General features: G+C 48.5%; 1 protein-coding gene across 19 annotated transcripts in view; it reads right to left on the bottom strand.

The window, feature by feature from the left end:
* The window catches only part of PITPNM2 (phosphatidylinositol transfer protein membrane associated 2), a 171,966-nt gene that overhangs the window by 52,157 nt on the left and 92,739 nt on the right, over positions 1-27,070 (bottom strand). For all 19 annotated transcript variants that reach the window (XR_004439512.1, XM_033220213.1, XM_033220217.1 and 16 more), the window contains one exon: positions 806-978. Coding sequence is in view for 18 of the 19 variants with exons in the window: in XM_033220213.1 (XP_033076104.1) it covers positions 806-883 (78 nt within the window). In the remaining variant the exon portion in view is untranslated. The remainder of the gene's footprint in view (positions 1-805; positions 979-27,070) is intronic.

Here is a 27,070-nt window from a genome sequence, read left to right as displayed (position 1 = left end):
ACTCGGGAGGCTGAGGCAGAAGAATGACGTAAACCTGGGAGGCGGAGCTTGCAGTGAGCTGAGATCCAGCCACTGCACTCCAGCCTGGGCGGCAGAGCGAGACTCCATCTCAAAAAAAAAAAAAAAAAAAAGAAGAAAAGGAAGGCTGGAAGATGAGGGATTACTTAATGAGTACGGTGTATTTGAGTGACAGATACCCTACAAGCACCATTTTCCAATCTGCGCATGCAACAAAGTTACAGTTGTATCCTATACATTTACACAAATAAAAACAGAAGAGAAAAAGAAAGAGAGAAGACACCAGAGGCTGCTCACTCCCTGCCATGTTAGGAAACAGGGAGAAGGTGCCCATGTGCAAGCAAGGAAGAGGGCCCTCACCAGAAACTGCACCTGCCAGGCCTTCATCTGGGACTTCCGGCCCCCAGAACTGTGAGGAAGTATGTTCCTCTACACCCCCACTTTGTGGTATTTAGTGATGGCAGCCCAGGCAAACTGAAACATAGGGAAACACAGGGATACGTCTGGGCCAGGGAGATAATGGTGCTGAATGCAAGGGCAAGTGTTCACGTTGTAGGTGGTAGGACACAGCACCGGAAAGCAATCCAATGCCATGTGCCCATGGTGTGCCCTGTGTGCCTAGCACCGTGCCTAGCGGCCAGGGGTCCAGCACAATTCACACTTACCAGGAAGTTCTGGGGCAGGCACTGCGCTGTGAAGGCCACAACTCCACCTAACCCACATGTGGTGTCTGTGCGCTGGCACGACCCACCCTTACCCCATGACCCACCCTTGCCCCACGACCCACCTGTATCATGTACAGCTGGGCAATGCGGTACTCCTCCACGGTCATTGGCAGAGGAATCCGATATTCCTTTATAATCATCTTGGAGTCCAAGCCTTCCCGTCAATGGGGAACTGCAAGTTGGGACTTCTAGGCAAGGTTCCTTAAATAACCATTACAAAATTCACCAAGGACCCCTGGGAGAGAGAGAGGACAGAACAGGACAGTCACTTTTTGCAAAGGCTGGTGAATACCGTAGCACAGAGGAAAGGCCCGGTCTAGACCTGAGGCTGGAATTCTGGCCTCTGATCAGGCATGATCCAACGGTGCAACTTCGATTGAGCAGGTTCTCTCCTTTCCAACCTTTATTTTTCTTGTTTGCTAACAGCTACCAAAAGTACAAGTGAGAGGCTGTGTTTAAGCTCTCTGATCAATAAACAGTCACAGGGAAGTAAAGAATTGTCACTCCATTAGCAAGGGCCAGGGTAAGAACACTGTGCTCTTGTTTTACTCACAATCCTAACAAGCTACAGCATCTATTTCCCTGGTACTGACACAGCGAGTAATGATAGCTGGTCATGGAAAAGCAGCCAGATCAAATAAAACTAAGAAGCACAGACATAAGACATTCACAAGTCAGCGGTCTGAGCCATGCCATTAGGGGCAGATGACATCACTGCATCCCAAGGGGAGACTCTGAGTGATTTAAAGTTTGGTTTCAGTTCAATCCAATAAGAAACATTTATTGGCATCTATTTTATTCCTTCCATTGGGCTATGTCTGGGAAGTAGATGAAACAAGATAAGCACAGAGTGCACTCATAGCAACCTCTATTTAAGTGACAAAGAATATATTTGATGAAGATTTGCCCCTAAGCAATCACTTTTTTTTTTTTTTAAACTGGGCTGGGCGCAATGGCTCACACTTGTAATCCCAACACTTTGGGAGGCCAAGGCAGGCAGATCACTTGAGGTCTGGAGTTCAAGATCAGCTGGCCAACATGGTGAAACCCCGTCTCTACTAAAAATACAAAAATTAGCCATGGGTGGTTGCAGGAGCCTGTGGTCCCAACTACTTGGGAGGCTAAGGGAGAAGAATCGCTTGAACCCAGGAGGTAGAGGCTGCAGTGAGCTGAGATCGCGCCATTGCACTCCAGCCTGGGGGACAAGAGTGAAACTCCGTCTCAAAAAAAAAAAAAAAGAAAAGAAAACAGTGCTTGGAAGAGGCTCATACTCAGTTATCTGGAAAATGAAACCACGCCTTAAAACCCAAGCCCCAGATGGCTGAAGTTTTGCCATAAATATCATTTGGTCACCTCCAAAGGTCATATACTGTTAACATGAAGCCAAGGGAAGGTTTTCAGGATGGACGATAAATAAATTTTATATTTATTTATTGTTTAAAGACAAGATCTCACTCTGCACCCAGGCCAGAGTGCAATGGTGCAATCCCAGCTCACTGCAGCCTTAATCTCCTGGGCTCAAGCTATCCTTCTACCTCAGCCTCCAGAGTAGCTGGGACTACAGGTGCACGCCACCCACACCCGGCTAAGGATAGTATTTCAGCAAGATTACTCCAAGGACCGCAGCCAGGGAGAATTCACAGTGACAACAGGCAAGACTCCTGCTAAGTGATAAAAGCAAGGGCCTGGCCAGTCAGGCGACTTCCCCGGGGTATGGCTCTCTATTGGACATTGGAGCGTCACCCAGGTGCTAAAGCATTACTGGGTAGCTAACAAGGTTGAGAAAAACATTTACGAGAACTCTCAGGAATACCAGTAGACACGGTTGAAAGAAGTTCTTAAATAAGCCACTTAGGGAGAGAGACAGAGAGAGGAAAAGTCTGATAAAGGGGCTCCATCCCTTGCGTTGGCCTAAAACAGTGGCCCCCAGTTGTTTAGTTCACAGCAAGTAGGAACGTCAGCCTGAAGTCCATTCAAATTCTCACACCCATCCTGGCATTATGGGAAGCCAAGGCAGGAGGACTGCTTGAGGCCAAGCAAGCTCAAGACCAGCCTGGGAAACATACCAAGACCCTCCTCTCTATTAAAAAAGAACCCAATTCTCACATCCAGTTGCTTTAAATATAGTCCAAGCGAAGCTCTTTTTTAGCCAGTTAGAGCCTAGATACTTTATATACTCCAGAAACTGCACCCAACATCTGCTGGCTGTAGATAAGATAACCCTGGATCCCAGACCCTGACTTCCCCTTGGAGGTCTCTGACCCAGACTCCCCACGGTGCTGCTGAGCAACATCACCCAGACACAGAAATCCCCCTGGGAAGTTTCCTTGCCCTGCTTCCCTCCTTGGGGTGGCTCCAGGCCCTGTTATAACCAGAAGGACTCTTGCTAGGAGGGGCTTCCCCTCTCCTGTAACCTGTCCACCAATCTTTCTGATCCCTGATCAACCCCAAAGCCCCCCAGAGGCTGTGCTCAAGTGAAAAGAGACCATTGCTGACCTTCTTCAAGGTCAATGGGTCTAGTTAATAGTCCATGGGACCTGCAAGTTTAGGGCCTGGGGCCTTGTGGAGTTCTTCCCCATACTCCCAGACTCAGCTCCACCTGCCTAGGCCCACATGTCTATCCTCAAACCTGGCTGGAAGCTGAGGCCACAGGAGAGAGAAGCAATGGCCCTACAGTCCCCAGGCTGCACTTTATCCTGTGAGGTATGAAACAAGAGCTGGCTCAGCCAAAGTAGCAAGGGACCCAAGTCTGACACCTGGCACCTGGATGGACTTCCAGCTGGTTGGGAGGGTAGCACAGGCACCTGATCTGGGAAACTTACATACACAAAGGAGAGAGAGCTTTATGTTTGAGGGAAGTTGGAGAAAAACAGGGTTGGAGACAGGAAGGGAAAACTGAAGTTCAATGGGGGTTGTTTCTGAAGCTTCTTCACATGGTTCTTCATTGAAGTCCCAGAATCGCCCAACCAGGAAGGCACAGCAGGGGCTTGGTGTCAAGCAGCACACCTGTGTGACGTGCAGCACCCACCCCACCTCTGTGGGGCCTCAGGTGGGCTCCTTTACTGTGGCGCAAATGCAGCGACTCAGAGTGTGCAAGTCTCATTTAGTCATCTAAATAACAACATGGTCAGACACAGACTCTAAATGTTCTTCAGAAACCTTAGGAGTCTAAGCACTCTGCCCTTTCAGAGTCTTAACCCCTCCAGGGTACATGACCTGCCCTGCTCATCCCCATGTAAATCAGTCCTTTCTCAATCCTCTCAGATTCCAGGCCCACCAGGCACTAGCAAGGCAGAACCCCCTGGGCCAGATTCATCATGTTCCTTAAATGTCTCCATCTCCTCAAATAACAATCAGGGGTGAAATCTCACAGCCTGAGCCAGCACCCAGACACTGGCTTGGGTCTCTGATTTCAGAGGCTCTGTAAGCACATGTCTGGAACAGATACCTAATGATGTTCCCCCACAGACAAGCTGTCAGGTGAGCTGTAATTGCACAGGTGCTGTCCACAGCTCCGCTGGGATATTTTTGCGTGTGGGCAGAGGGACAGAGACAGAGAGGGAACATGCACCTGGAGGGCCCAGAGGCCTCTTGGAGGCTCCTGGCACCTGGGTGGAGCGGGGCAAAGCTTAGGACTGTGCAGGGGCAGCAGCCACATGGTGGAAGAGCATCAGAAAGTGCAAGTGCTCAGGATGCAATTCCATCAACGCTGGCTTAGGGAAAAGCAACTGTGTTTCTGCCCGCGAAGAACTAAAGAGCTGTAGAGATAAGTAAGTAGGTAGATATATGGATAGGAAGAAGGAAAGAACAAATAAATGGTTCTATATCTTACAGTTAAGTGCACGGGTGACTAATAGGAGAGGACTCAGAACTCTAAGAGTGACACAGAATGTGAGGGGAGGTGACAGTTTGGAGCTCGCTCTGGGATCTGACTACAAAGCCTCACAATGCCTTTACCAGCTGTGTGACCTCCTGGAAAAGCCCTTGTACCTGCTGAGCCTCGGTCTCTCCATATATAAAGTGGGGATAATACTATCTGACTTCTGGAATTACCATGAGCGTCATGAAAACAAGGTAAGTCCCTCAGTCCAGAGGGATCTCAGGAAAGGCTTCATGGAAGGTGGAGCCAGGCTCTCTGAGATCCATGGGATTCTGCTCGGCAGAGCTGAGGGCAGGTGTGAGAAGGACTCAATCCAGTAAGAAGGAACAGCGTGAGCAAAGGCCCCTGGGCAGGAACGTGGGGCTCCATTGAGTGGCTTCCCACCATGTACGCCGGCATGGCTGGGCTGCATCCTGGGGAGATAAGGTGGGGCTCTCTGAAGCATGAGTTTAGGGGCTTAGATATCCTTAAAGTCCTCTAAAAAATAATTACCTGGCTGGGCACAGTGGCTCACACTTATAATCCCAGCACTTTGGGAAACCAAGGCAGGAGGATTGCCTGAGCCCAGGAGTTAAAGACCAGCCTGGGCAATACAGTGAGATCCTGTCTCTTCAAAAAATCATACACTTAAAAAAATTTAGCTGGGCATCGGCAGCAGATGCCTGTAATCCAGACACTTAGGGAGGCTAAGGGCAGAGCTGAGGGTAGGTGTGAGAAGGACTCAATCCAGTAAGAAGGAACAGCGTGAGCAAAGGCCCCAGGGCAGGAACGTAGGGCTCCATCGAGTGGCCTCTCACCATGCACCTCTGGCATGGCCGGGCGGCATCCTGGGGAGATGAGGTGGGAGGATGGCTTGAGCACAGGAGGTCAGGGCTGCAGTGAGCCATGTTTGCGCTACTGCACTCCAGCCTGAATGACAGAGCAAGGCCCTGTCTCAAAAATAAATAAATAAAATTTTTTAAAAAAGAAAAAATTATCTGATGTTGAAATCCACTAACCAAAAGATAAGTCAAAATGAGGTCATAAATGGAGAAATCCTGATGAACATGGCATTGATATGTTTGAAATCATGGCAATTATGTGATTGAATTGAATATCAAAACCTCAACACTGTACACAAATGATAACACAACTAAGACAAATCTGGAGCAGAACAACAAAGGTGGAAATACAGTTTCCTCAACTTTCATAGCATAGAAGTTGGTTCATTCAGTAGGTAGAAAAATTAGTGAGAGATGAACAGGCAGAGAATGGAGAATTTTTAGGGCAATAAAAGTACTCTGTGGGATACTACAATGGCGGATGCATGTCCTCACACGTTTGTCCAAACCTATATAAAGTACAACATCAAGAGTGAGCCCTCATGTAATCTATGGGCTCTGGGTGATACCATGTCACTGCAGGCTCATTCATTGTAACAAATAGGGCACACTGGTGTGGGATGCTGAGAGTGGGGGAAGGGGCATATGGGAACTCCGTACTTGCCACTCAATTTTGCTGTGAATCTAAAACGGCTCTTAAAAAAATAAAGTTTAGGTGGCTCACGCCTTAATCCCAGTACTTTGGGAGGCCAAGATAGGCAGATCACTTGAGGTCAGGAGTTTGAGACCAGCCTGGGCAACATGGTGAAACCCCATCTCTACAAAAAATACAATAGTTAGCCAGGTGTGGTGGAGTGCCTGTAGTCCCAGCTACTTGGGAGGCTGAGGTGGGAGGATCCCTTGAGCCTGGGAGGTGGAGGTTGCAGTGAGCCAAGATTGTGCCACTGCACTCCAGCCTGAGTGACAGAGTGAGACCTTGTCTCAAAAAATAAATAAAGTTTATTATTAAAAAAATAATGACTTTAACCTTTTAAAAGTTGTTCTCTCAGAAAATAGATTAGAGGTCACCAGGGTCTGGGGTTGGAGGAAGTGGGAGTAGCTGTTTAATAACTACAGAGTTTCTATTTGGGTGATAAAAAAGCTTTGGAAGTGGTAGTGGTGATGGTTGCTCAACATTGTGAATATACTCACTGTGATGAAATAGTACACTTAAAAACTGTTAAAATGGCAAAGTTTATGTTATATATATATACTTACCACAATTTAAAAAAATCAATAATATACCAAAACCATTGAATTGTATACTTTAAATGAGCATATGTATGGTATGTCATTATACTTCAATCAAGCTATTTTCAAAAGTTTTTCTCTTACCTTTAATCTTTTAGGACTATTACCACTTACAATAAAGAAATCTTTTTCCTCAGGTTAGCAACTCCCATTTCACTTAAGATACATGAAAATTGATACATTTGTCTAGTTAAATTCAAATAACATTAAATTAATTTTTACTTTAAAAATTCATGTAGAACATGATACTTTTTTTAAAAAAAAGATTATTACTACTCTGTATATGTCTGTCTGGATGAAGAGTGTGGAATAAATGTTCACTGAATGCTGGAGAGGGTTCCATCAGATGGATGGAATTTGTGGGCAACTTTTACCTGCACTTTATTACCTGATGTTTCAAAAGGCAGCAGCTGCAGCATTTGAGTGGTGTGTGTGTAAACAGACAGAGAAGGGCTGGTAGTGTTGTGATTAAAATAAAATAATCAGCTAGACCTTCTGCCACCTCCCAGCTGTGACTGTGGGCAAACTGCTTAATCCTTTGAGCTTCCGTTTTGTCTTCTGGGGGTAAGAACTACCCTGCCCACAGACACCCCGGGGTGTCTGTGGATTAAATGAGCTGATGCACATGAAGTGCTCAGCCCTTTTCCAACCAGCGTTCAACTACCAGGAGCGAGCAAAAAGGTGGCACTGCTGTCCCCAGCAGGGTCTGGAAGGCGGGTCCCTGAGACACAGGGCCTGTGGGCTTCCTGGTAGAGCTGCTTACCCCCAGGTGCAGACAAGAAACCCAGACCTGAAGGAGGAGCAGCCCTGCTGTGGTGCTGGCTGGCCTTACAGCAAGACATGGGCCTGCTGGGGTGAGACAGAGTCCTCCTCACTTTCTCCCTGGTTGAGTTGAGGCCAGGGAGAGGCACGGCAGACCCTCCCCGTATCAGAGCAGTGTGACTTGTGTGTGTGTTTCTCCCTGGAGCCCCCTTGGCCCGAAGATGAACCCTCACTCAGACAATCTCATTACACCCAGTCTGGCTGCCTGGGTGCAAGTGAGACAGACACACATTTCATCTCGTCTCTGCTGGAGTCGTGATGGGTTAGACAGAATTATGTTTTACTGCTGTCTACAGGGCATCTTTTGGGGCCTGGCACAGCCAGAGGAAAAAAGACACATACAGGTCTCCAGAGGCCCTTCAGGGAAGAAGGCCAGGCAAGGGGTCTGGGTGGCCGCCCACACGCACAGCCCACATGGCTCTGCTCCAGGGATGACGGGACTCTTCCCTGGGGCTTCAAATGTGGCACCTGGGCCCTGGCTCTTAGAAAAGTCTTCAGGTTCCAGACCCCAGCATTCACGACCCTAGAAAGAACCCCCAGCCCCATGTTCATTGATGTCTTTGAGGAAACACCTGGCCAGACCATGTCAGAGTGGGGCCACTCAGGGTGGCCATGGAGCAAGAGACCAGCTGTGGGCAAGGTGCGAGGTACAGGCTGCATCCGGACCAGGGTTCCAGGCACAGGCAGACAAAAAAGAAGAGCTATGAGGGATGTCACCCAAAGATTCAAGGGCATGACTTCCCACCAAGACACAGAGCACCAGCTGGGCCTCCCAGGGTGGAGCCCAGAGATCTTCCTGAACCACCCAGGCAGTAGAGGAGAAAAGCGACACAGAAAGAGCTTCAGGTTCACGAGGCAGGGGTGGCCAGGTTGGAGGCATGTGACGAAGATGAATAATGAAGTGGATTATTGGGGTTTGGCCCAGGATGAGGTGGGGTGGACGGGGCAGGGAGGTGGACAGCTCCTTTGAGCAGAGGCCATGAGACACCCTGACTGGGAGGGAAAGCACGAGAATTGAGTTTACAGAACTTAATCTGTTTTTCCATGATTAGCAGGGGTCTGACGTCACAGATGGAATTTAGGAGTGAGGCTGTGCAAAGTCAAGCGGGGATGGAATCCATCCAAATGCAGTTCAGCTGCATTCTGGCTATTAAATCTGGAAGCTACTCCAAGCCAGGCCAGCAGGAGCTCCGGCTTTTGCAGCAGTGGGAAGCAAGGGAGCCGCCAGCAGGTCTGGGGGCTTGGGACTCAGGACTGCGGGTATCCATAACCTCCTTCTGCCTCCCTTGAGTCCCTTGCCTCTTGCTCTAAGAGAGCTTCCTTCTTCTGCTCTCTGCTTCCCAAACCTACTGGGCCCCAATCAGGATCTGAAGCAGGCAATGGTAAAACCACTTCTTCTCCAGATGCAGCCAGACAAGGCTCCCCAGGCTTCCCCCAACCATCTATGTGTATCCAGGGACCCAAAGCTCTGGATAAATGGGAGGCAGCACAGAGGGATAAGAGACTATTCTTTGTGTCCAGCAACCAGCCCCTACGCCTGGGCTGGGGTTGAGGGAGTGTGTGGCTGCTCTGCAGGTGTGTGTTATGAGGTTAGCACTGATCAGCTGCCTCTCTGTGTCCTGAAGCTGAAAGCAGGAGAGGTCACACACCCACAGAATCGTCCAATCCCTGCCCTAGAGTAGTTCTACCTTTATGTGTTAGACACGAGGCTTCCAGCAGAGATTTCTTTTGAAGAAAGGATTTCTGGGCTAAGAAACAAGCAGAGGACCCTGCTGCAGGCGAACCCTCCCTTTACAAATGAGGAGACTAAGGCTCAGGAAACGGGCAGAGAGCTGGGTTGGGAATCAGGACCCTGACTCCCAGCTTCTTCCTCCACCCAGTCATACCTCCAGGCAATAGAGGAGAAAAGCGACACAGAAAGAGCTTCAGGTTCATGAGGCAGGGGTGGCCAGGCTGAAGGGGCAAGGACCAAGGAGACTTTGAGCAGGAGGACACAGCTCCTACCCCCGCCCCCTACAGTTTCCTCGACACCTATAAGCAGGACGTGACTCCTTCCTCTAACGCTGGCCTGGGCAGTGAAGGGGGGTCCCAGAGAGCCTTAAAGCCCTGGGCACTGCTGCAGTTACCCCAAATCCCACAGAAAGTCATGAATCTCACCATTGTACGCCTGGAGTGCCAAACTGGGGCAACTGCCAAGCCACTGCAGAAGTTGGCCACCAGACCCCACAGCACAGCAGCCACCTGGGGGCACCGTGGGGCTTGCAGTGCTCTGCAGCTCCAAGAGCAGGAGTGGGATGGTAGAGTTGTGAGACATCTCTATGTAATGCCTCACCCAAACAACAGCCCCAGGGAAGCAGTGGTGCAGACCACAGAGCAGGCTCCCAAAGGGCGCATCCTGCTTAAGGACTGGGGCAAGGCAAGGGAGCTCTGTTTTTATGACTCCTCCTCCCTGGCTGTGGCTGTCAGCATAGCACCCTCAGTTGGGTGGAAAAGGGCACAGATGTGCATGTGAGGAAATAAGCTTGAAACTGAGCCTCCAAGATGATGAGCATGGCACGAAGGAGAATTATCTGGAACTCACCTCCTACCTCGGTCCTCTGGGGACCCTGCTGGTCACGGAGCTACTACCACTACCATACTGGCCTCCAGGGTTGGTGCTCCCCTAATTTAACACTGAGTATGGCTGAAATAAGGCTGGGCCCTTAAACAAAATGCCACAGAAGGCTCAGATGTGACAACAGAAACAAGCCCAGAGGGGACCTTGGCCCCAGCAGTTAGGGTCTAAGCTGTGGCTACAAAATCATAGGCTGGGGTTTGCTCAGAGGCCTTCCTTTCTCACTCCTAGTCACCTCCCTGAGGCCACCACCATTTCAGCAGCAGCACCCAGACCATCCTCCTACATAAGAAGTGCCGAGGTTTTTCAGGAGGCCATTGGCCTTAGAAATGGCCAGTCCTTTGGGGTGAAAGCTCCCAGCTTCTGGGGCAGGCAGGAGGGAGGGCCCCCTGAGATGCTTAGAGGCTGGGAGCCCATTGGCAGAAAGCTGGCTATGCTGCAGGCCCTGTCCCTAAGCAAAACTCAGCTCGATCAATTCTCCAGGGAAATCAGAGCTTTCCGGAACCATCCAAGACACCAGAGTTGATAAGAGGCACTGCTGAGATTTTCACCCGGGTTACTCCTGAACTGGTGATAAGCCCTTGTGATGACAGAGAAGATATATAATGAGAATACAAAGCCCCTGAGTGCTTACTCCTCTGGGCCAGCCTTCAAAACTCTGACAGGACACCCCAGGAGGGCCCAGCTCCTACAGTCCTACTTCACTGATTCAGTTCCTTCACTATTTCCCACTCCTGATTTTATACCTTCTCTCCATCTTGAGTCTTCTTTACTTTTTTATTATTAATTCTTTTGGAGATGGAGTCTCACTCTTTGCCCAGGCTAGATAGAGCACAGTGGTGCAATCCTAGCTAACTGCAGCCTCCAACTCCCGGGCTCAAGTGATTTTCCTGCCTCAGCCTCCTAAGTAGCTGGGACCACAGGCCTGTGTACCATGTCTGGCTCCACTCTTCTTTGTTTCCTCAAATTCCCATCATCAAATGGACTGACTCACTGCACCAATCCGCTAGCTGCTGTTGCAATGCATGGGCATCTCTACTCCCATTGAAGGCCGACTCTCTGTCACTGGGGTCCAAGCCTTCTGTCATTTCTCCCAAAATGCTCCCCTCTCGTCTCCCTAATGGACCTCCCCATTCACCATCAGCATTCAAACATGCAAGTTATAGCTCCCATATCTGCAAAAACAAAACAAAACAAGACCTCACAGCCCCCTCACTCTATCTCCTTGGCACCATCCCGCTTCCTTGATCCCCTTTATAGCAAATCCTCCTCAAGCTTAGCTATACTTGCTGTTTCCACTGTCTCACCTCCTGATCTCTTTCCAACCCACTTTGACCACCCCCACTCCACCGAAACCATATTGGTCAAGGTCACAAATGACCTCCACGTGGCTAAGTCGGCAGACAATTCCCATCAAATTCAGTCTTTCCTTAATTCCTGCATTTAACATAAATGGACTGAATGTTGGCTGCAGATGCCTCCCCATGGCTTGTGAGCAGGTGGGCACAGTCCCAGGATCGAGTTTTTCCCTGGATAAGGTTCTCCTCTTTACTCGGCCAACATACCTCCCAATAAACTTCCACTTAGAGCCCACCATGTGCAAGATTCCAGCACTGAGGCTCTCAGCCAACTTATTCGGGTGCCTGTTAGTTATCAGCTGCAAGTAATGAATTTTTGTTGTTCCAAAACAACAGCTGGTATTGTGCAGCCTGCAAGGAGCGCTGTGGGGCCAACCTCAAGTCCAGAGAGGCACAAATGCCATGCTGGAGTCTCAGCAGCCAGTGTCCCTAGTCCTGCCTCCTTAAGCCCACTCTACACATGGTACCAAAGGTGCACTAGCCCACTACTCTGAGCCCCCGTGGCTCCTTCTGCAATAGCTACAGCTGAGCGGGGTGCAGACCCAGTCGTCCCTGGGTGTTGCAGCGAGGGTGTCACAGTCCTTTAGCTCAGAAAAATTGCCCACAGCTCCCTGTGCTGCCTAAGACAGGGTTTCCCGAACTTACATTACAACAGTCCACTGGAGTTAACTCCTTAAAGACACAGATGCCAGAGCAGCTGAACAGTCAGAGACTTAGTCCCCACCCTGACCCTGGCCCCCCCATTCTTCATGCATCCTGTGAGGAGGAGGGTGTAGGAGAAAATACACAGTCTGCCCAGCCCTGCCTTTCCTGAAGGCATTCCCAGTGAATGGTCCCCTCTTGTAAATGGTACCAGGGTCTCATCAGAACCCACACCCCAACAGCCCCCACTCTCTGATGGGCACATCTGGCAACCAGACTCTTCTGCTTGGTCCTTGGTTTATGAATCCAGCCCATGGTTCCGGCCCATGGTTTTACACACTTGGGCCCTATTAATACATTGTAAGTGACTTAATCCTCACAACTCCCCGGAGTTAGATGTAGTGACCCCACTTATTTAAGTATTTTATTGCAATATAATTCACATGCCATGTAATTCACCCCTTTAAAGTGGTTTTTAGTATACTCACAGAATATACTTACAGAGGAAAATTCCAGAACATTTTCCTCACCCAAAGAGAAAGCCCGTTTCTCATTAAGCTCATTAAGCAGTCACTTCCCATTACCCCAGCCCCTGGCACCAACTAAGCTGCTTTCTGTTTTGATGGATTTGCCTGTTCCGGACATTTCTTATTGGTGGAGTCATACAATATGTGCTTTCTGTGTCTGGGCTTTTTCACTTGGCATCATGTTTTTGAGGTTCATGTTGTAGCATTGCGAGAACTTCATTGCTTTTTATGACTGAATAATTCTGTGCTGCAAGGCCCCATTTTTATAACTAAGGAGACCCAGGGCTTTGTGTCATTATGGCACCTTGCCCCCATTACTCAGTAAGTGGTAGAGTCAGGTGTATCTTACTGTACAGCCAGGATAGTAAATAGCTTAAGAATTGAACCGTCATCTCCTATACTTAAATCAATTTATATACATATACACCCCTAGCATTGATAGTAGCGTTTTATGACTTACAAATGCTTTTAGCCTTTTTATTCTTGCTTCTTCAGAATGATCTCCTGAGGTGGAAAAGGTAACGATGCTCCCATCTTTGGAAGAAATGAAAGCCCCCACAATTTAAGTGATATATTCCAGGCTAGAGCTATGTATTGATGCATGAACGGTGGCTGCACCTGACTCTGGATACAACACAAGCTAACAGAGCTGCTTTAATGCTTTTTAATAAAGATGCATGATTTAGAGGAACAATTTTTGTTTTTTTCTTTCAGAATATTTTGTAGTAAGTACAAATCTTCTGGCTGAGGGAAAACCCCACTTAAACTTCATCAGAGAGTGGTTACTTGTTTTTATTCTAATATTCTTAAATGATCTAGGAAATAAAGGTTAATATCTCTTTCAAAATACAGGCTTCTTGGTTCTAGCCCAAAACAGCTGCATTGCAAAGGGAAAGACCTGGGAATAAGAATTTTTAACAAGTCCCCCAGGTGGCTTGGATCAACAGAAACATTTGCCTAGAAGCCAAAGCTCCACAGTCTGGCAAATAAAGTCTTTAATATTGTCATCTCAACGCCAACCCCCTCTTTCAGTAAGAATTCTAGTCACTCTGAACTCTATGGACCTAACAAATGTTCATTAAGTGCCTCTTAGGGGCCAGGTTCTATGATGGGTGCTAAGGATACAGGGGACCAAGACAGAGGCCTCAGGGAGCCTCAGGCTCCAAGGGAGATAGACATCACATGAGTTATCAAAACCTAATGAGAAAAAAAGGGTGGGGGGAACGTGATGGGAAATACTATTCAGCCTCAAAAAGAGACAGAATTGGCCAGGTGCAATGGCTCATGCCTGTAATCCCAGCACTTTGGGAGGCCAAGGCGGGCAGATCACGAGGTCAGAAGATCGAGACCATCCTGGCCAACATGGTGAAACCCTGTATCTACTAAAAATAACAAAAATTAGCCAGGCATTGTGGTACGTGCTTGTAGTCCCAGCTACCCGGGAGGCTGAGGCAGGAGAATCACTTGAACCCGGGAGGTGGAGGTTGCAGTGAGCCAAGATTGCACAAATGTACTCCAGCCTGGGTGACAGAGCAAGACTCTGTTTCAAAAAAAAAAGACAGACAGACCAACATCACATGAGTCATCAAAACCTAATGAGAAAAAAAGGGTGGGAAGAACCTGATGGGAAATATTATTCAGCCTCAAAAAGGAAGGACATTCTGACACATGCTACAACATGGATGAACTCTGAAGACATTAAGCAAAGTGAAATAAACCAGACACAAAAGGACAAATACTGCATGATTTCACCTACAGGAAGTCCCTAGAGTGTCAAATTCATAGAGACAGAAAGTAGAATGGTGGGTGCTAGGGACTTGGGGAAAGGAGAATGGGTAGTTGGTGTTTAATGAGGACAGAGTTTTAGTTTGGGAAGATGAAAGAGTCCTAAAGATGGATGGTGGTTATGGTTGTATAACAGTGTGAATGTCCTTAAAGTCACAGAACTGTATGCTTAAAAATGGTCAACATGGGACTAGGCACAGTGGCTCATGCATATAATCCCACTGTTTTGGGAGACTGAGACAGGAGGATCACTGGAGGCCAGGAGTTTGAGGCCAACCTGGGCAACATAGTGAGACCCCATTTCTCCAAAAAAGAATAAAATTAGCCCAGCATGGTGGCATGTACCTGTAGTCCCAGCTACTCAGAAGGCTGAGGCTGGAGGATCTCTTGAGCCCAGGAGTTTGAGGCTACACTGAGCTATGATTGTGCCACTGCACTCCAGCCCGAGCAACAGAGCAAGACCCTGTCTCTGAAACACACACACATACACACCCCTCCTACAAAAGCTCTGAGAGGAGCCACAGTGGAGAAGCCAGTGCTGCCTGAGGGTTCCATAACCAGAGAGACCCGACAACAGCTCCCAAGTGTGCTTGTCCAGGAGGGTTCCGTGCCTAGGCCGCCCTTCACCTTGCCTTGTCTCCTCCCAATCCTGTCTCTCACCCACAGGACTTTGTGCATCCCTCAGTTCCATTTACTTCCAGGTTCTAGGTCTGTAAGATCCCGTGTGCCCCGTCTGCCTGCTCATGAGCCACAGCTCCTCCACCACCACTCTCTAGTCACATGGATGCTTGCTTTGCTAGGAACCCACTATGTTAGCTCTCCATTCCAGCTGCTGCCATGCCCGGGAAGCACCCATTCCCCAGGCCAGGGAACAGCTGCTCCCTTACTGTCTGGCATCAACCAGGTCTGGGCACAAATGCCATGCCCTCCCTTCTGCAGTGTAGCTTTCCTCTCCTGCCCAGTTCAGTCCCATTGCCATGCTTTGCAATGATCTGATTTGTGTACCTGAAGATTGCCTCCCTCCATCCCAGCACAGGTGACAGGAGGGTAGGGAACCTGTCTGTCTTATTTGTTGCCATAATCCCAGTAACTAGAACGGTGCCTGGACAAAAGAAAAGGATAACACATTTCATTTGTCTCTCCATTCACAAGAGGTGCTAGGCAGCCAGGGCCTGGCACTTAGTAGGTACTTAAGAAGGGTAATTGGTAAATGTTCACAAAAAAACCCTCTACAGGCAGATAACGCCGCCGCCAAGCAGCCAAAGTGCTAATTACAAACTGCTCTGTTAGCTGTTCCTTAGCACAGCTAAGATTCTCCAAGAATAGTGCACGCTCCCTGCCATGTCCCTGTTTCTTGACAGCGTCTGTGACTCAGACTTTTCATGGAGCCAGACTTGCCCTCCTCAAGAGCATGTGCAGGGCATAAATGTCAAACAGGACAACTGGATGTTGCTGTCCACGGTGTGGGCTGGCGGTGGGGGTATCTGAAGTCATCTCAGCCCTTTCTGATGGGCAGGTCTGGGAGAGATAAGCTGGGCCCTGAATGAGACATGGCAATGCCATGCGGCCCAAATGCCCTTAGTATAACTACCACCCCCTCTCAGACACACTCAGTGCAGCTCAGTTTATAAACACTCTGCCGCAACAATCTCGCTGGAAACTCAATGCTCAGAAGCAGTCAGGGCAAGATGGGAAGACAAAAGCCCAGAGGGACTGAGTCATTTGACAAGGCCACACAGTGAGTCAGGGCAGAACGGTCCCAGACTCTGTACCTCCTGGGCTGTGACCCAGGCCTGATCTACTGCACTGTTAGGTGAGCAGAAATCTCAGGCGTCTCAGGTCACCAATAATCAGGTCCAAATGCTCGACTCAGAAGGGAGCAAGCAGGCAGAGCCAGAGGACCTAGAGGACAATGAAAGGCCCAGCCAGTGTCCTTAGGGGAGGTAGGGACAGGCACATTCACATGTCTGTACAACTTCACCCAGGCCTTGCTCCATAGCACTGTGAGCGGTGTGGCCTTTACAGTCCAGCCTCCCAGGGCTGCCAGAAACACAACATGCCTGGAAAGTTTCCCAGGTAACTGGCTCTTCTTTACAGAGCTATTAGCTTCCCTTTATCATGCCATAAAATCCTCCAGCCGACGACAGATCTCATCCTTCTCCAGGGAGGGAAACAGGGAGGAAACGAAACACATAGGAAAAAACCACTGATCAAACTTGGAAAGTCCCATGGGCATAACTTGGGCAGAAAAGGCATCAGAGATAGCTGGGTTGCTGCGTTCAGCTGCACAGGCTATGCACTGTCCAACTCCAAGCGATGACATTCTCATGTACTACAGTACGAATGATATTCCCTTGAGTTAGGAAGTGCAGGGAAAGGACCTTGCATGATTTTGGGCAATGTCTTCAATATCCTCAAGGCCCACCCCTCACTGACACCTTGTCCTAGGCCTCTCAGTTCTCAGGAACTGCTCGTTGATATCCCTCTTGCAGGAAGAAATGACCAAGGTTGGGGAGGAGTCAAGGCAAAGGGTTTGGCATCTATTTCGTGAGCCACTCGACTGGCTGGGCTGAAATCAAGCACTAAGCCCAGGACTACAGAGAAATATTAGCCATCTTTTAAGGGCTGAATCTCACTTACATAGACTTTGTTCTATTTCTCTCTTCTCTTTCTGGCTCTCTAATTAGATAAACGTTAGACTTTCTCCATGTATGTGTCTTATCCTCTCTGCAGCTTCCTTTTCTTCCCGTGCTGTATTCTGGATTTCTCCATGTTTGACTTAAAGTTCTGTTTCGTTGTTCAAATCTGCTTCATCATTCTTTAGAGCTTTTAATTCCCTGCACATATTCTCAACTTTGCCTTTTACTTATTTAAATGCACTGAACAGTTATTTTATTGGCTATGCTTAAATATTGTAGCATCTGAAGTCTCCAGAGTCTGTTTCTGCTGTAAATTGTTCATGCTGGCTCTGGCTCTTAGTGCTTTATCTCCTCTTGTACTCAGTTATTTCTGACTAAGAACTGCTCATTTTCCGGGGAAGATATTTGTAGAAATTCTTTTGAGGCTTAGGATGAGGGTCTGTTTTTCCAGAGAGGGCTTATATTTGCTCCAGCAAATGCCTGGGTTAATACCCATCTGCAATCACTCTAAATTCTCAGGTAGAGGTTCGTGTGAACCAGCAGGTCATGTAAGTTCACCTTTCTCGTTTTTCCATTCTATTCTTTTTTTTTTTTTTTTTTTGAGACAGAATCTCATTCTGTTGCCCATGCTAGAGTGCAGTGGTGCCATCTCAGCTCATTGCAACCTCTGCCTCCTGGATTCAAGCAAGTCTCCTGCCTGAGTCTCCTGAGCAGCTGAGATTACAGGTGCATACCATCATGTCCGGTTACTTTTTTTTTATTTTTTATTTTTAGTATTTTTAGTAGAGACCTGGTTTCACCATGTTGGCCAGGCTGGTCTTGAACTCCTGACCTCAAATGATCTGCCTGCCTCGGCTTCCCAAAGTGCTGGGATTACAGTGTGAGCCGTGGTGCCCGGTCTAGTTTTTCCATTCTATTCTAACCCTGGAATAGACAGCGGGTATGTTTGTTTCCTAGGGCAACCATCACAAAATGCCACAAACTGAGTGGCTTTAAACAAAATAAATTTATTCTCTTACAGTTCTGGAGGCCAGAAGTCTGAAATGAAGATGTCAGTAAGGCTGGTGGATTTCTTGAGGCCAAGAGTTTAAGAACAGCCTGAGCAAAATAGGGATACCTCATCTCTACAAAAAATTTTAAAAATTAGCTGGGCATGGTGTGCCTGTAATCCTAGCTACTTGGGAAGCTGAGGTTGGAAGCTCACTTGAACCCAGGTGATCAAGCTGCATGAGCCATGATCACACAACTGCACCCCAGCTAGAGCGAGAGAGCAAGAATCTTGTCTCAATCAATCAATAATAATATAAAATTTTAAAACAGCCAATATAATAAATTAGACGAAAATTCTTTTCTACTCTTGAATCTCCCTTCCATTATTGGAATAAATCCTATTTGGTCATGCTGTAATAATACATTCAGTTGAATGAAATTTGCTAATATTTTATTTAAGTTTTTTTTTGTGTGTTTTTTGAGACGGAGTCTCGCTCTGTCGCCCAGGCTGGAGTGCAGTGGCCAGATCTCAGCTCACTGCAAGCTCTGCCTCCTGGGTTCATGCCATTCTCCTGCCTCAGCCTCCTGAGTAGCTGGGATTACAGGTGCTCGCCACCTCGCCTGGCTAGTTTTTTTTGTATTTTTTAAGTAGAGATGGGGTTTCACTGTGTTAGCCAGGATGGTCTCGATCTCCTGACCTCGTGATCTGCCCGCCTCGGCCTCCCAAAGTGCTGGGATTACAGGCGTGAGCCACCGCGCCCGGCCATTTGTTTTTTTTTTTTTTTTAAGTGAAACCAGCCTGTAGTTTTGTGGAGTTACTGAATTCTCCTTCTTTGATTTTGGTAACAGGGTTCCCTGTAAAAGAGCTGTAACATTTATTTGTATATTATTTATTTTTTACTCTGTACCCCAGCTGGGGTGCAGTCGCACTATCACAGCTCACAGCAGCCTCAACCTCCTGAGTTCAAGCAACCCTCCCCCTTCAGCCTCCCAAGTAGCCAGGACTACAGGTGCGCACCACCACACCACACCTGGCTAATTTTTTATTTTTTGTAGTAGCTAGGACTACAGGTGCACACCACCACACCTGACTAATTTTTTATTTTTTGTAGTAGCTAGGACTACAGGTGTGCACCACCACACACCTGGCTAATTTTTTATTTTTTGTAGAGACAGGGTCTATGTTGCCAGGGCTGGTCTCCAACACCTAGACTCAAGGAATCCTTCTCCCTCGGCCTCCCAAAGTGCTGGGATTACAGGTGTAAGCCACCTTGCCTGGCCCTTTTTAACCCCTTTGAATTTACTTATCTTTCTAGCTTCTTGAATTGAAAGCTGAGTTCAATAATTTTTAACTTGACTTGTCTCTGAATAAAATGAATTTAGGGCTATATATTTTCCTTTGAGTACTGATTTGGCTTCATCCCATAGGTTTTTACATCCAGTGTACTTACTGCCATTTAGTTCAAACACTGCCGTTTAAAATTTTCATTTTGACATCCCCATTTAAACTAACAGTTATTTAGATTTTTGTAACTAATCTGTTACTCCCAAGAGATTTTTTTATTGAAATTTTTATTGATAATTGTAAATTCACATGCAGCTGTAAGCAATAGCACAAAGCGATCCCTTGTATACTTTGTCTAGTGTCCCCCAATAGTGACATCTTTTTTTTTTTTTTTTTGAGACGGAATTTCGCTCTTGTTGCCCAGGCTGGAGTGCAATGGCGTGATCTCGGCTCACCACAACCTCCACCTCCTGGGTTCAAGTGATTCTCCTGCCTCAGCCTCCTGAGTAGCTAGGATTACAGGCATGCACCACCACGCCCGGCCAATTTTGTATTTTTAGTAGAGATGGGGTTTCTGCATGTTGGTCAGGCTGGTCTTGAGCTCCCGACCGCAGGTGATCCACCCGCCTCAGCCTCCCAAAGTGCTGGGATTACAGGTGGTGACATCTTACAAAACTACAATATTACTGTCAGGATATTGACACTGATACATTCTATAGACTTCAGCCAGATTTGCCAGTTTTACTTGTATTTATTTGTGTGTGCAGTGTGTGTATGTATTAAGTTCTATATAATTTTATCACTTATGTAGGTTTGTATATATAATAAAATACCTATCCTGGATTTTAAAAACTCTACATTATTCACTCTATATCTGTCATTTTTACACTTGCTATATCATCAATTTATTTATTTATAATTTTTTTTTTTTATTTTTTATCCTAGAGACAGGGTCTTACACTCTGTCGCCCAGACTGGAGTGTAGTGGCACAATCATAGCTCACTGCAGCCTCACACTCCTGGGCTCAAGTGATCCACACCTAGAAACCTCTCTACCTCCTGAGTACAATCTTGGCTATTGTTTCCTTTCTCAGTTGAATCCCATTTTCACTGCATCTTTTCAGGATTCTGCATGATTTCTTAGCCCCTAAAGGCATTTCTCTGCCTGCATGGATATGGGCTTTTAATAATATTTGTTCTATCAGATTTAGGGATTTGGAGCACGTCCTCAATCTGCAGCCATGATCTCACCCCTGCTTACATTTCCCAGGGATTTTCTTTTTTAAACTTGGGGTCAAAGAGAGAATGTGGGTCAATCCTTCACCGGTGGCAAAGGCAGGGAAGCTGTCAGCAGCTGTGTCCTCTTCCATGCAGTCCAAGAGAATCCTGGGCTCCAGCAGTTGCTGTCCTTCCACGGATGGTGAACATGAGCATTCCAATTAGGTCTCCTTTTTGCCTGAGTTTGAACTGGATTTCTGTTGCACTCAGGAAAGTCCTGACTAAGAGTAGGATGATACGTCTTCCTTTGACCTTCTGCATGTTATTCACTTGCGAAGCAAACCCTTTCCTCCTGAAGGGCAGGATACATTTATGCTCAGGTATGGTGGCTCATGCCTGTAATCCTAGCACTTTGGGATGCCAAGGCAACAGGATCACCCGAGGTCAGGAGTTTAAGACCAGCCTGGACAACACAGTGAAAACCCATCTCTACTAAAAATACAAAAATTAGCCTGGCATAGTGGGGTACGCTTGTCATCCCAGCTACTCAGGAGGCTGAGGCAGGAGAATCACTTGAATCCAGGAGGCAGAGGTTGAAGTGAGCTGAGATCACACCACAGCGCTCCAGCCTGGGTGAGAGAGCAAAACTCCATCTCAAAAAAAAAGAAAAGGTACATTTCACTTTACCCTAAGGTCAAAAAATGGTTGAAAACTCCAAATAAGTTAAGGTGTTTTTTCTTTGTATGATGGTTCTGAAGTCTCAAAGTCTGTCCTCCGAGTCCACAGAAGACGTGGTGTGAATCTGGTCAGGGGAAAGACACTGCAGCTGGTTGGGGTAAAGGGCAGATGCAGCTCGACATAAAGTCCAGTGTTCCCAATGTGCCACCCTTTCATCATGTACAGACTCTTTCTGCAAAATGACCACCCGTGAAATATGAGCTTTCTGTGAATCTGGGGAGTTGCTCTGGGCCCAGCACATGGGGCTTGGAACTACCTCAAAGGCTTCTCCTGTGTAGGAAGCAGTAAACGCCACTAGCTCAGCCTGCCCAGCGTGCACACGGCACCATGCTGACTGGGTGCTAAACAGATACAATACTTGGAACTAAAATAAAACCCAACTCAGTGACATCTTGATGCAGCTTTGTAGGAACAGCAGGCTCCTGTGTACACACCGTTCTGCTCTGCACGTCTATTTGTAAATTAATCACACATCAGTAGACTTGGCTCAGATTCACATGCTTCTGGACCACTGTGAGGGTAGCTCGGGCTATGGGATCTTCCATTCAGCTTCAAAACAAGATCCTTTCAGCAGATTCTGGGTGAGAATTCTTCTTGCCAGGCTCTCTTAAGCCATCCGCATCTTGCTCCCTTCGCCAGCAGAAGCATACAGGATAGAGGGAACGGTGATTCCCCACAAGCCCCCTCCATAAAAGCATCCCCGATATACTAATATGATAGTCTGAAGACACACACACACACACACACACACACACACTTACAAGATGTTAATGAAAGCACGATGAAAACAAATAGAGTGGCACCTTTTTAAGATGTGTTCACACTCCACCAGCCAATGTCCTGCCTCCGCCTCTCCCTGGGGTTCTTTCCTGTGGTGTTAATCTCACCTCTGCTTCACCTGGATCTTAGAATACTGCCCAGTCCCAAGCCCACCTGGGCAGTTCATTCTGATGGGCCCTGCAGCTTGCGTTCCAGGCTCTGGCCCTGATGTCAAGGCAGTGGTGATGAGTCACAGCTGTGGGTCAGTGGAAAGTGGCTGCAGCATCAGGCCAAGCTTGGCCACTTACATGTCTGACATGACAGTGGCCTCAGTGTACTCGTCTGAGAAGAAGAGCTATCACCTGAGCGCTCTGGAGAACTTAGCCCGAGCTTTTAGGCAGTCTGGGAGCCTACATAGAGGCGTGTAGGCTGATGTCTCATGTCCATGTTGCCTGGGAGACAAATTTCTATTTAGAGCTGCCCCAAAATGTTCTGCACCAGCTTCTCACTGTGGCGGCTTCACCTGAGCATACAGGTATGTGGATGGCCACTGTGCTGGCTCGCCCTGGACGCTGCCTTCATGGGCCTGGGTCGGGTTCTTGGTCAGCAGCTCTTGCCAACTCCAGGAGGCCCAGAGCCAGAAGTGGCCTCCTGCTGCCGGACCCCAGGTGGGAAAGAGCTGAGCTGTCCAGCCCTCCTCTTCTAACAAGCCCTCCTGGGTTGACAAAGAAAGGCTGTCCCTGCACTGGGTGACACTGGACACTGTCCCTGTCCTCTCCCAGGAGGTCCCGGGCCAGGGGCTGGGATAGTATCAGGGCCTGGCTCTCTCCATACCCAGCCCAATCAGGGGTCCTGTGCCCAAGATCCTATCAAGATGGGTGCTAAGAATCACAGAGAATGGGGACACCCTGCAGGTCTCTGCAGGACTTTGCAGACCCAGGAGATGGCAGTTCACTGAGGTCTAGTCCCTGGCCTTGAATGGGAACCAAGCAGGTGTGAACTGGAGTAGAGGCCACTGATCTGCTACTCAGAAGCCTCAGATCCCAAATGTGAAAGAGAAAAGCGCGTCTGAACGTATGTGAGAATTCCTTCCTAACCGGTGAGCATATCTTCAGGGCAACTTCGGGTAAAAAATCTAAATTCAGGCCAGACGTGGTGGCTCATGCCTATAATCCCAGCATTTTGAGAGGCCGAGGCGGGTGGATCACCTGAGGTAGGGAGTTCAAGACCAGCCTGACCAACATGAAGAAACCCCATCTCTACTAAAAATACAAAATTAGCTGGGCATGGTGGTGCATGCCTGTCATCCCAGCTACTTGGGAGGCTGAGGCAGGAGAATCACTTGAACCTGGGAGGTGTAGGTTGTGGTGAGCCGAGATCACACCATTGCATTCCAGCCTGGGCAACAAAAGCAAAACTCCATCTCAATAAATAAATACATAAATTAATAAATTAATTCAAACACAAAAAGAACTTCTTCCTAATAGGAACACAGAAGAGCTAAGGAAAGAATGTTCTTGAGAGTGCAAACGGTACCATTGGTCTCCTTACCCTATAAGTATTTACAAAGTGCCCTAGACAAGACCCCATCTGAAATCAAAGCTGGGCGGGAGGCAGGACCTGTGGTTTCTCAGGGCTCTCTCCACTTCCCCAGGCAATGGGCCTATGGATTCTGAAGTTGGGGTGCCTGGCCAGAACCTGGAGCCCCAGGGCCCATAGAGGCTGTAGGCTCTGGTGGTGATGGCTCATCTGAGTTACAAGTGGCTGAGCCTCCTGGGCTCCCCACCCCCATGCCCACCCCTAGCTGAGGAACACGCCCTAGGAGGCTATGGGAGAGAAGGAAGGGGAAAGCAGAGCCATCTGGCTCGTCCTGAATTATTAACCACAGAGGAGGAGGTACAGCCAAGGCCCTGGGGGAATCAGGTGCAGCTGCTCTCAGAGTTGGAGAGGAGAACTGGGACCGTTTTGCAGACCCAAGGGATCCAGAAGTTGGAATGTGACCCTCCGTGCCAGTTGGGCCCCAAGTCCCGGGGACACCTCCTGTATACCTGACAGGTGCTCCCTCCTCTCTGGGCCACTAGGCAGCAAAAAACAAACTATGCCTTCATCCCCTGACCTTTTACTCTTCAAAGTACTTACAAACCCACGTTCTTTGCTTCTTCTTTTTGGGCATTTTGTCGGAAGGATAAACCAAGGAGAGATCAGACAATTCAGCCAAGGTTGTAGGGCTGCCAGGGAGGCGGTCATGATGTACACCAGGTCTCCGTCTCCAGTGCCACCATGGGGTCCCCTCCCTGAAAATTCCAAGTCACCCATGGCTGAGCCATGGGAAGAACACTTGCTATGTCTCGCTCTAATTTGCCCTCTGCCTCCATCCCTCTTGATTCTGGCCCTCACCAGCACTCTCTGGGTGTCAGAGACAGCCTTCTAATTGGTCTCCATGCTTCCAGTTTGGTTCCCCTGAAATCCTCCTTCTAGAAACCATTAGAGGACATCTTCCCAATGCAGATCCAACTGTGTTTGCCAGCTCCCCAGAATGTCACTGGAAGCCATTGTGCCCCACCCACAGCCTCTCCAGGTCCTCTCTCATTCCACCATTCTTGCTGTTCCCAACTACCTGCTGTTCCCTACTGTCATTCTTGCTGTTCCCTGTTTGCGGTCCTCAGCTCCAAAGCCCTCAAGAGCAGCACCTGCCTCTTACACTTTGGCCCCAAGTGCTGCAGAAGCTGGTAACCGTTGCCTGAGGCATTTGCTCAAGTGCTCAAGTTCACCCCTGCTGGTTCTTTTGTGGAAAAAGCTCTTTCCCACGGGGTCCACCTGGAAAATTTCCAGTGTCTATTAAGAATCAGCTTACACAGCACTCACTCTAAGAAGCTCTCCGAGACTACTCTGGGCAAAGCTGAGTACCCAGGTGCACTGAGAGCACCTCAGCCCCAGCTCCCACCACACCCCATTCCCACTGTCAGTCCCCAAATCATGAAGCTCAGGGCAGCGCCCGCATCTGCATCATTTCTGCATCTTCAGGGCCAAGCCCACAGCTAGGTGTTCTACAGATCTCCATAAGTACTTAGGGGAGGCACAGCTGTGGGGGCAGAGGTCAGCATCTGGGCAGGGAGAGAACCAGGCAGGGAGAAGGCCAACCAAGGATATCACAGGCTGAAGAGCCCACGTGTTTCCAAACAGTCAGAGAGGAGGTGCTCACAAGCATGGGACCTTTTCTGGGGGCTCTTCCAAGGGTCACTGGAGAGCAGTGAGTCACAGCCACCTCCTATGTGGCTCAGCCCCTGCCCCTTTCCATAGCAGCACTGAGCCACTTAGCCTGAATTTGGTAAAAGGTCTCAGACGTGGGGCAGAGGGCCCAGAGAAGGTCAGGGAGGAACCTGCCTGGGAAGCCAGATGCCCACAAGGCTCTGTGACTTCACTTCCAGGGCTGGGTCTGCACTCTCTGCAGTCAGGGGCACTGTCCCAGCTTTACCACCTTCTGGCCCTTTAGCACCTGGCCACATACACCCACTAATGCCTCCAGAAGGGTGGAGACCCGCTTCTCCCCCAGAACAAGCTTGACTGATTCATTTTCATATCATCTGAGCTTCTCTCTTGGACAGTCAGAGGCTGGGAGCTCCACCCAGGCTACACACAGGACTGGACTGAGGGCCACAGAGCAGGAAATATATGGTGAGCTTGTAGCACAGCAGGGACAAGGCAGAGCCTAAGAAAGGGCCCAGTGTCCAGTGTATGCCTGATTCTGTGGCTATGAAACATCCAGAATAGACAAATCCATAGAGCTAGGACACAGATAGATGGTGGTCAGGAGCTGAGGGGAGGGAGGAATGGGGAGTGACTGCTTCATAGGGACAGGGGTTCCTTTCAGGGTGATGGAAATGTTTTAGAACTAGATAGAGATGGTGGCTGCACAACCTTGTGAGCATACTATATGCCACTGAATTGTGCACTTTTAACATGTTTAAGCTTATTGAATTTCACCTAAAAAAAAAAAAAACGAGGAAAGAAAGGTCAGGCAGAACTCCAAGTATCAGTTTCCTTTTTTTCTCCAAGTACTGGCAGCACTCCCTTTTCTGCAAGCTAGCATCCTGGCTCTTTTTATCAACCCCCAGGCCCCAAGGGCTCAGAGCACAAATCAAGGGTGAGTTTTCCGTGTTGACCTTTATTTTTGTATTTTTAACCAAAGATGCTCCAGCATACTGCAGGAGAAAGAACTTGACTGGGTCACCTCCTGGTTAAAACCCTTCAAGAATTCACCTTCGTTCACTAAAGCACCCCTGAGCTCCTTGCCTTGGCACTGGAAGTCTTTGCACAGGCTGGCGAACTGACACCCTCACCTGTGGAGACCCAGCCCATCTGGGTGCCATCACCTGGGTCTCCCCCTCCACCAGGAAATCCTGACCTACTGAGCTGACCTAGCTCCTGACCTAACTCAAGAGCCACCTTGGCAGTAAAGTCGCCCTGGCCCTGTGACAGTCCTTCTGCCAAGCCCCCAGCGCATGACACTTCCATCCAGTGCTCACTCAGCAGCTCATCCTGCATGAATGCAGAGTGGCCTGGAGGAAAGTGACTGCACACAGGACATACAGACCCCCCCCAACACAAATAAACAAGTGATTCTGTCAACAAAAGAGCCAGAAGAAAACTGCACCCCTATTGGAAAGGGATGAGGTGCGCAGAGACTCCAAGGAGGGTACCAGGTCAGAGCTGGGAAGGCCCAAGGCAGGGTGGAAGGTAGAACTCAGAGAGGGTTCCAGGGTCCCTGGGTATAGGCATGGTCCTCCTTATAGGTCACCACCTAAGGGGGCAGCAGTCCTTAAGAGTGCCAGGTTGACACAGATGGGGTCACAAACCTCAGAAACTGAAGAACTTGTAATCCAACCCTATCATTGGGTAGATGGAAAAATTAAGGCCCAGGAAAGGGCAGAGAGTTGATTTACTCATCCTTCCACCTAT

The sequence above is a fragment of the Trachypithecus francoisi genome, unplaced genomic scaffold (genome assembly GCF_009764315.1).
Source record: "Trachypithecus francoisi isolate TF-2019V2 unplaced genomic scaffold, Tfra_2.0 Lachesis_group11, whole genome shotgun sequence".
Taxonomy (NCBI): domain Eukaryota; kingdom Metazoa; phylum Chordata; class Mammalia; order Primates; family Cercopithecidae; genus Trachypithecus; species Trachypithecus francoisi.
This window is presented reverse-complemented; position numbering and strand designations above follow the sequence as displayed.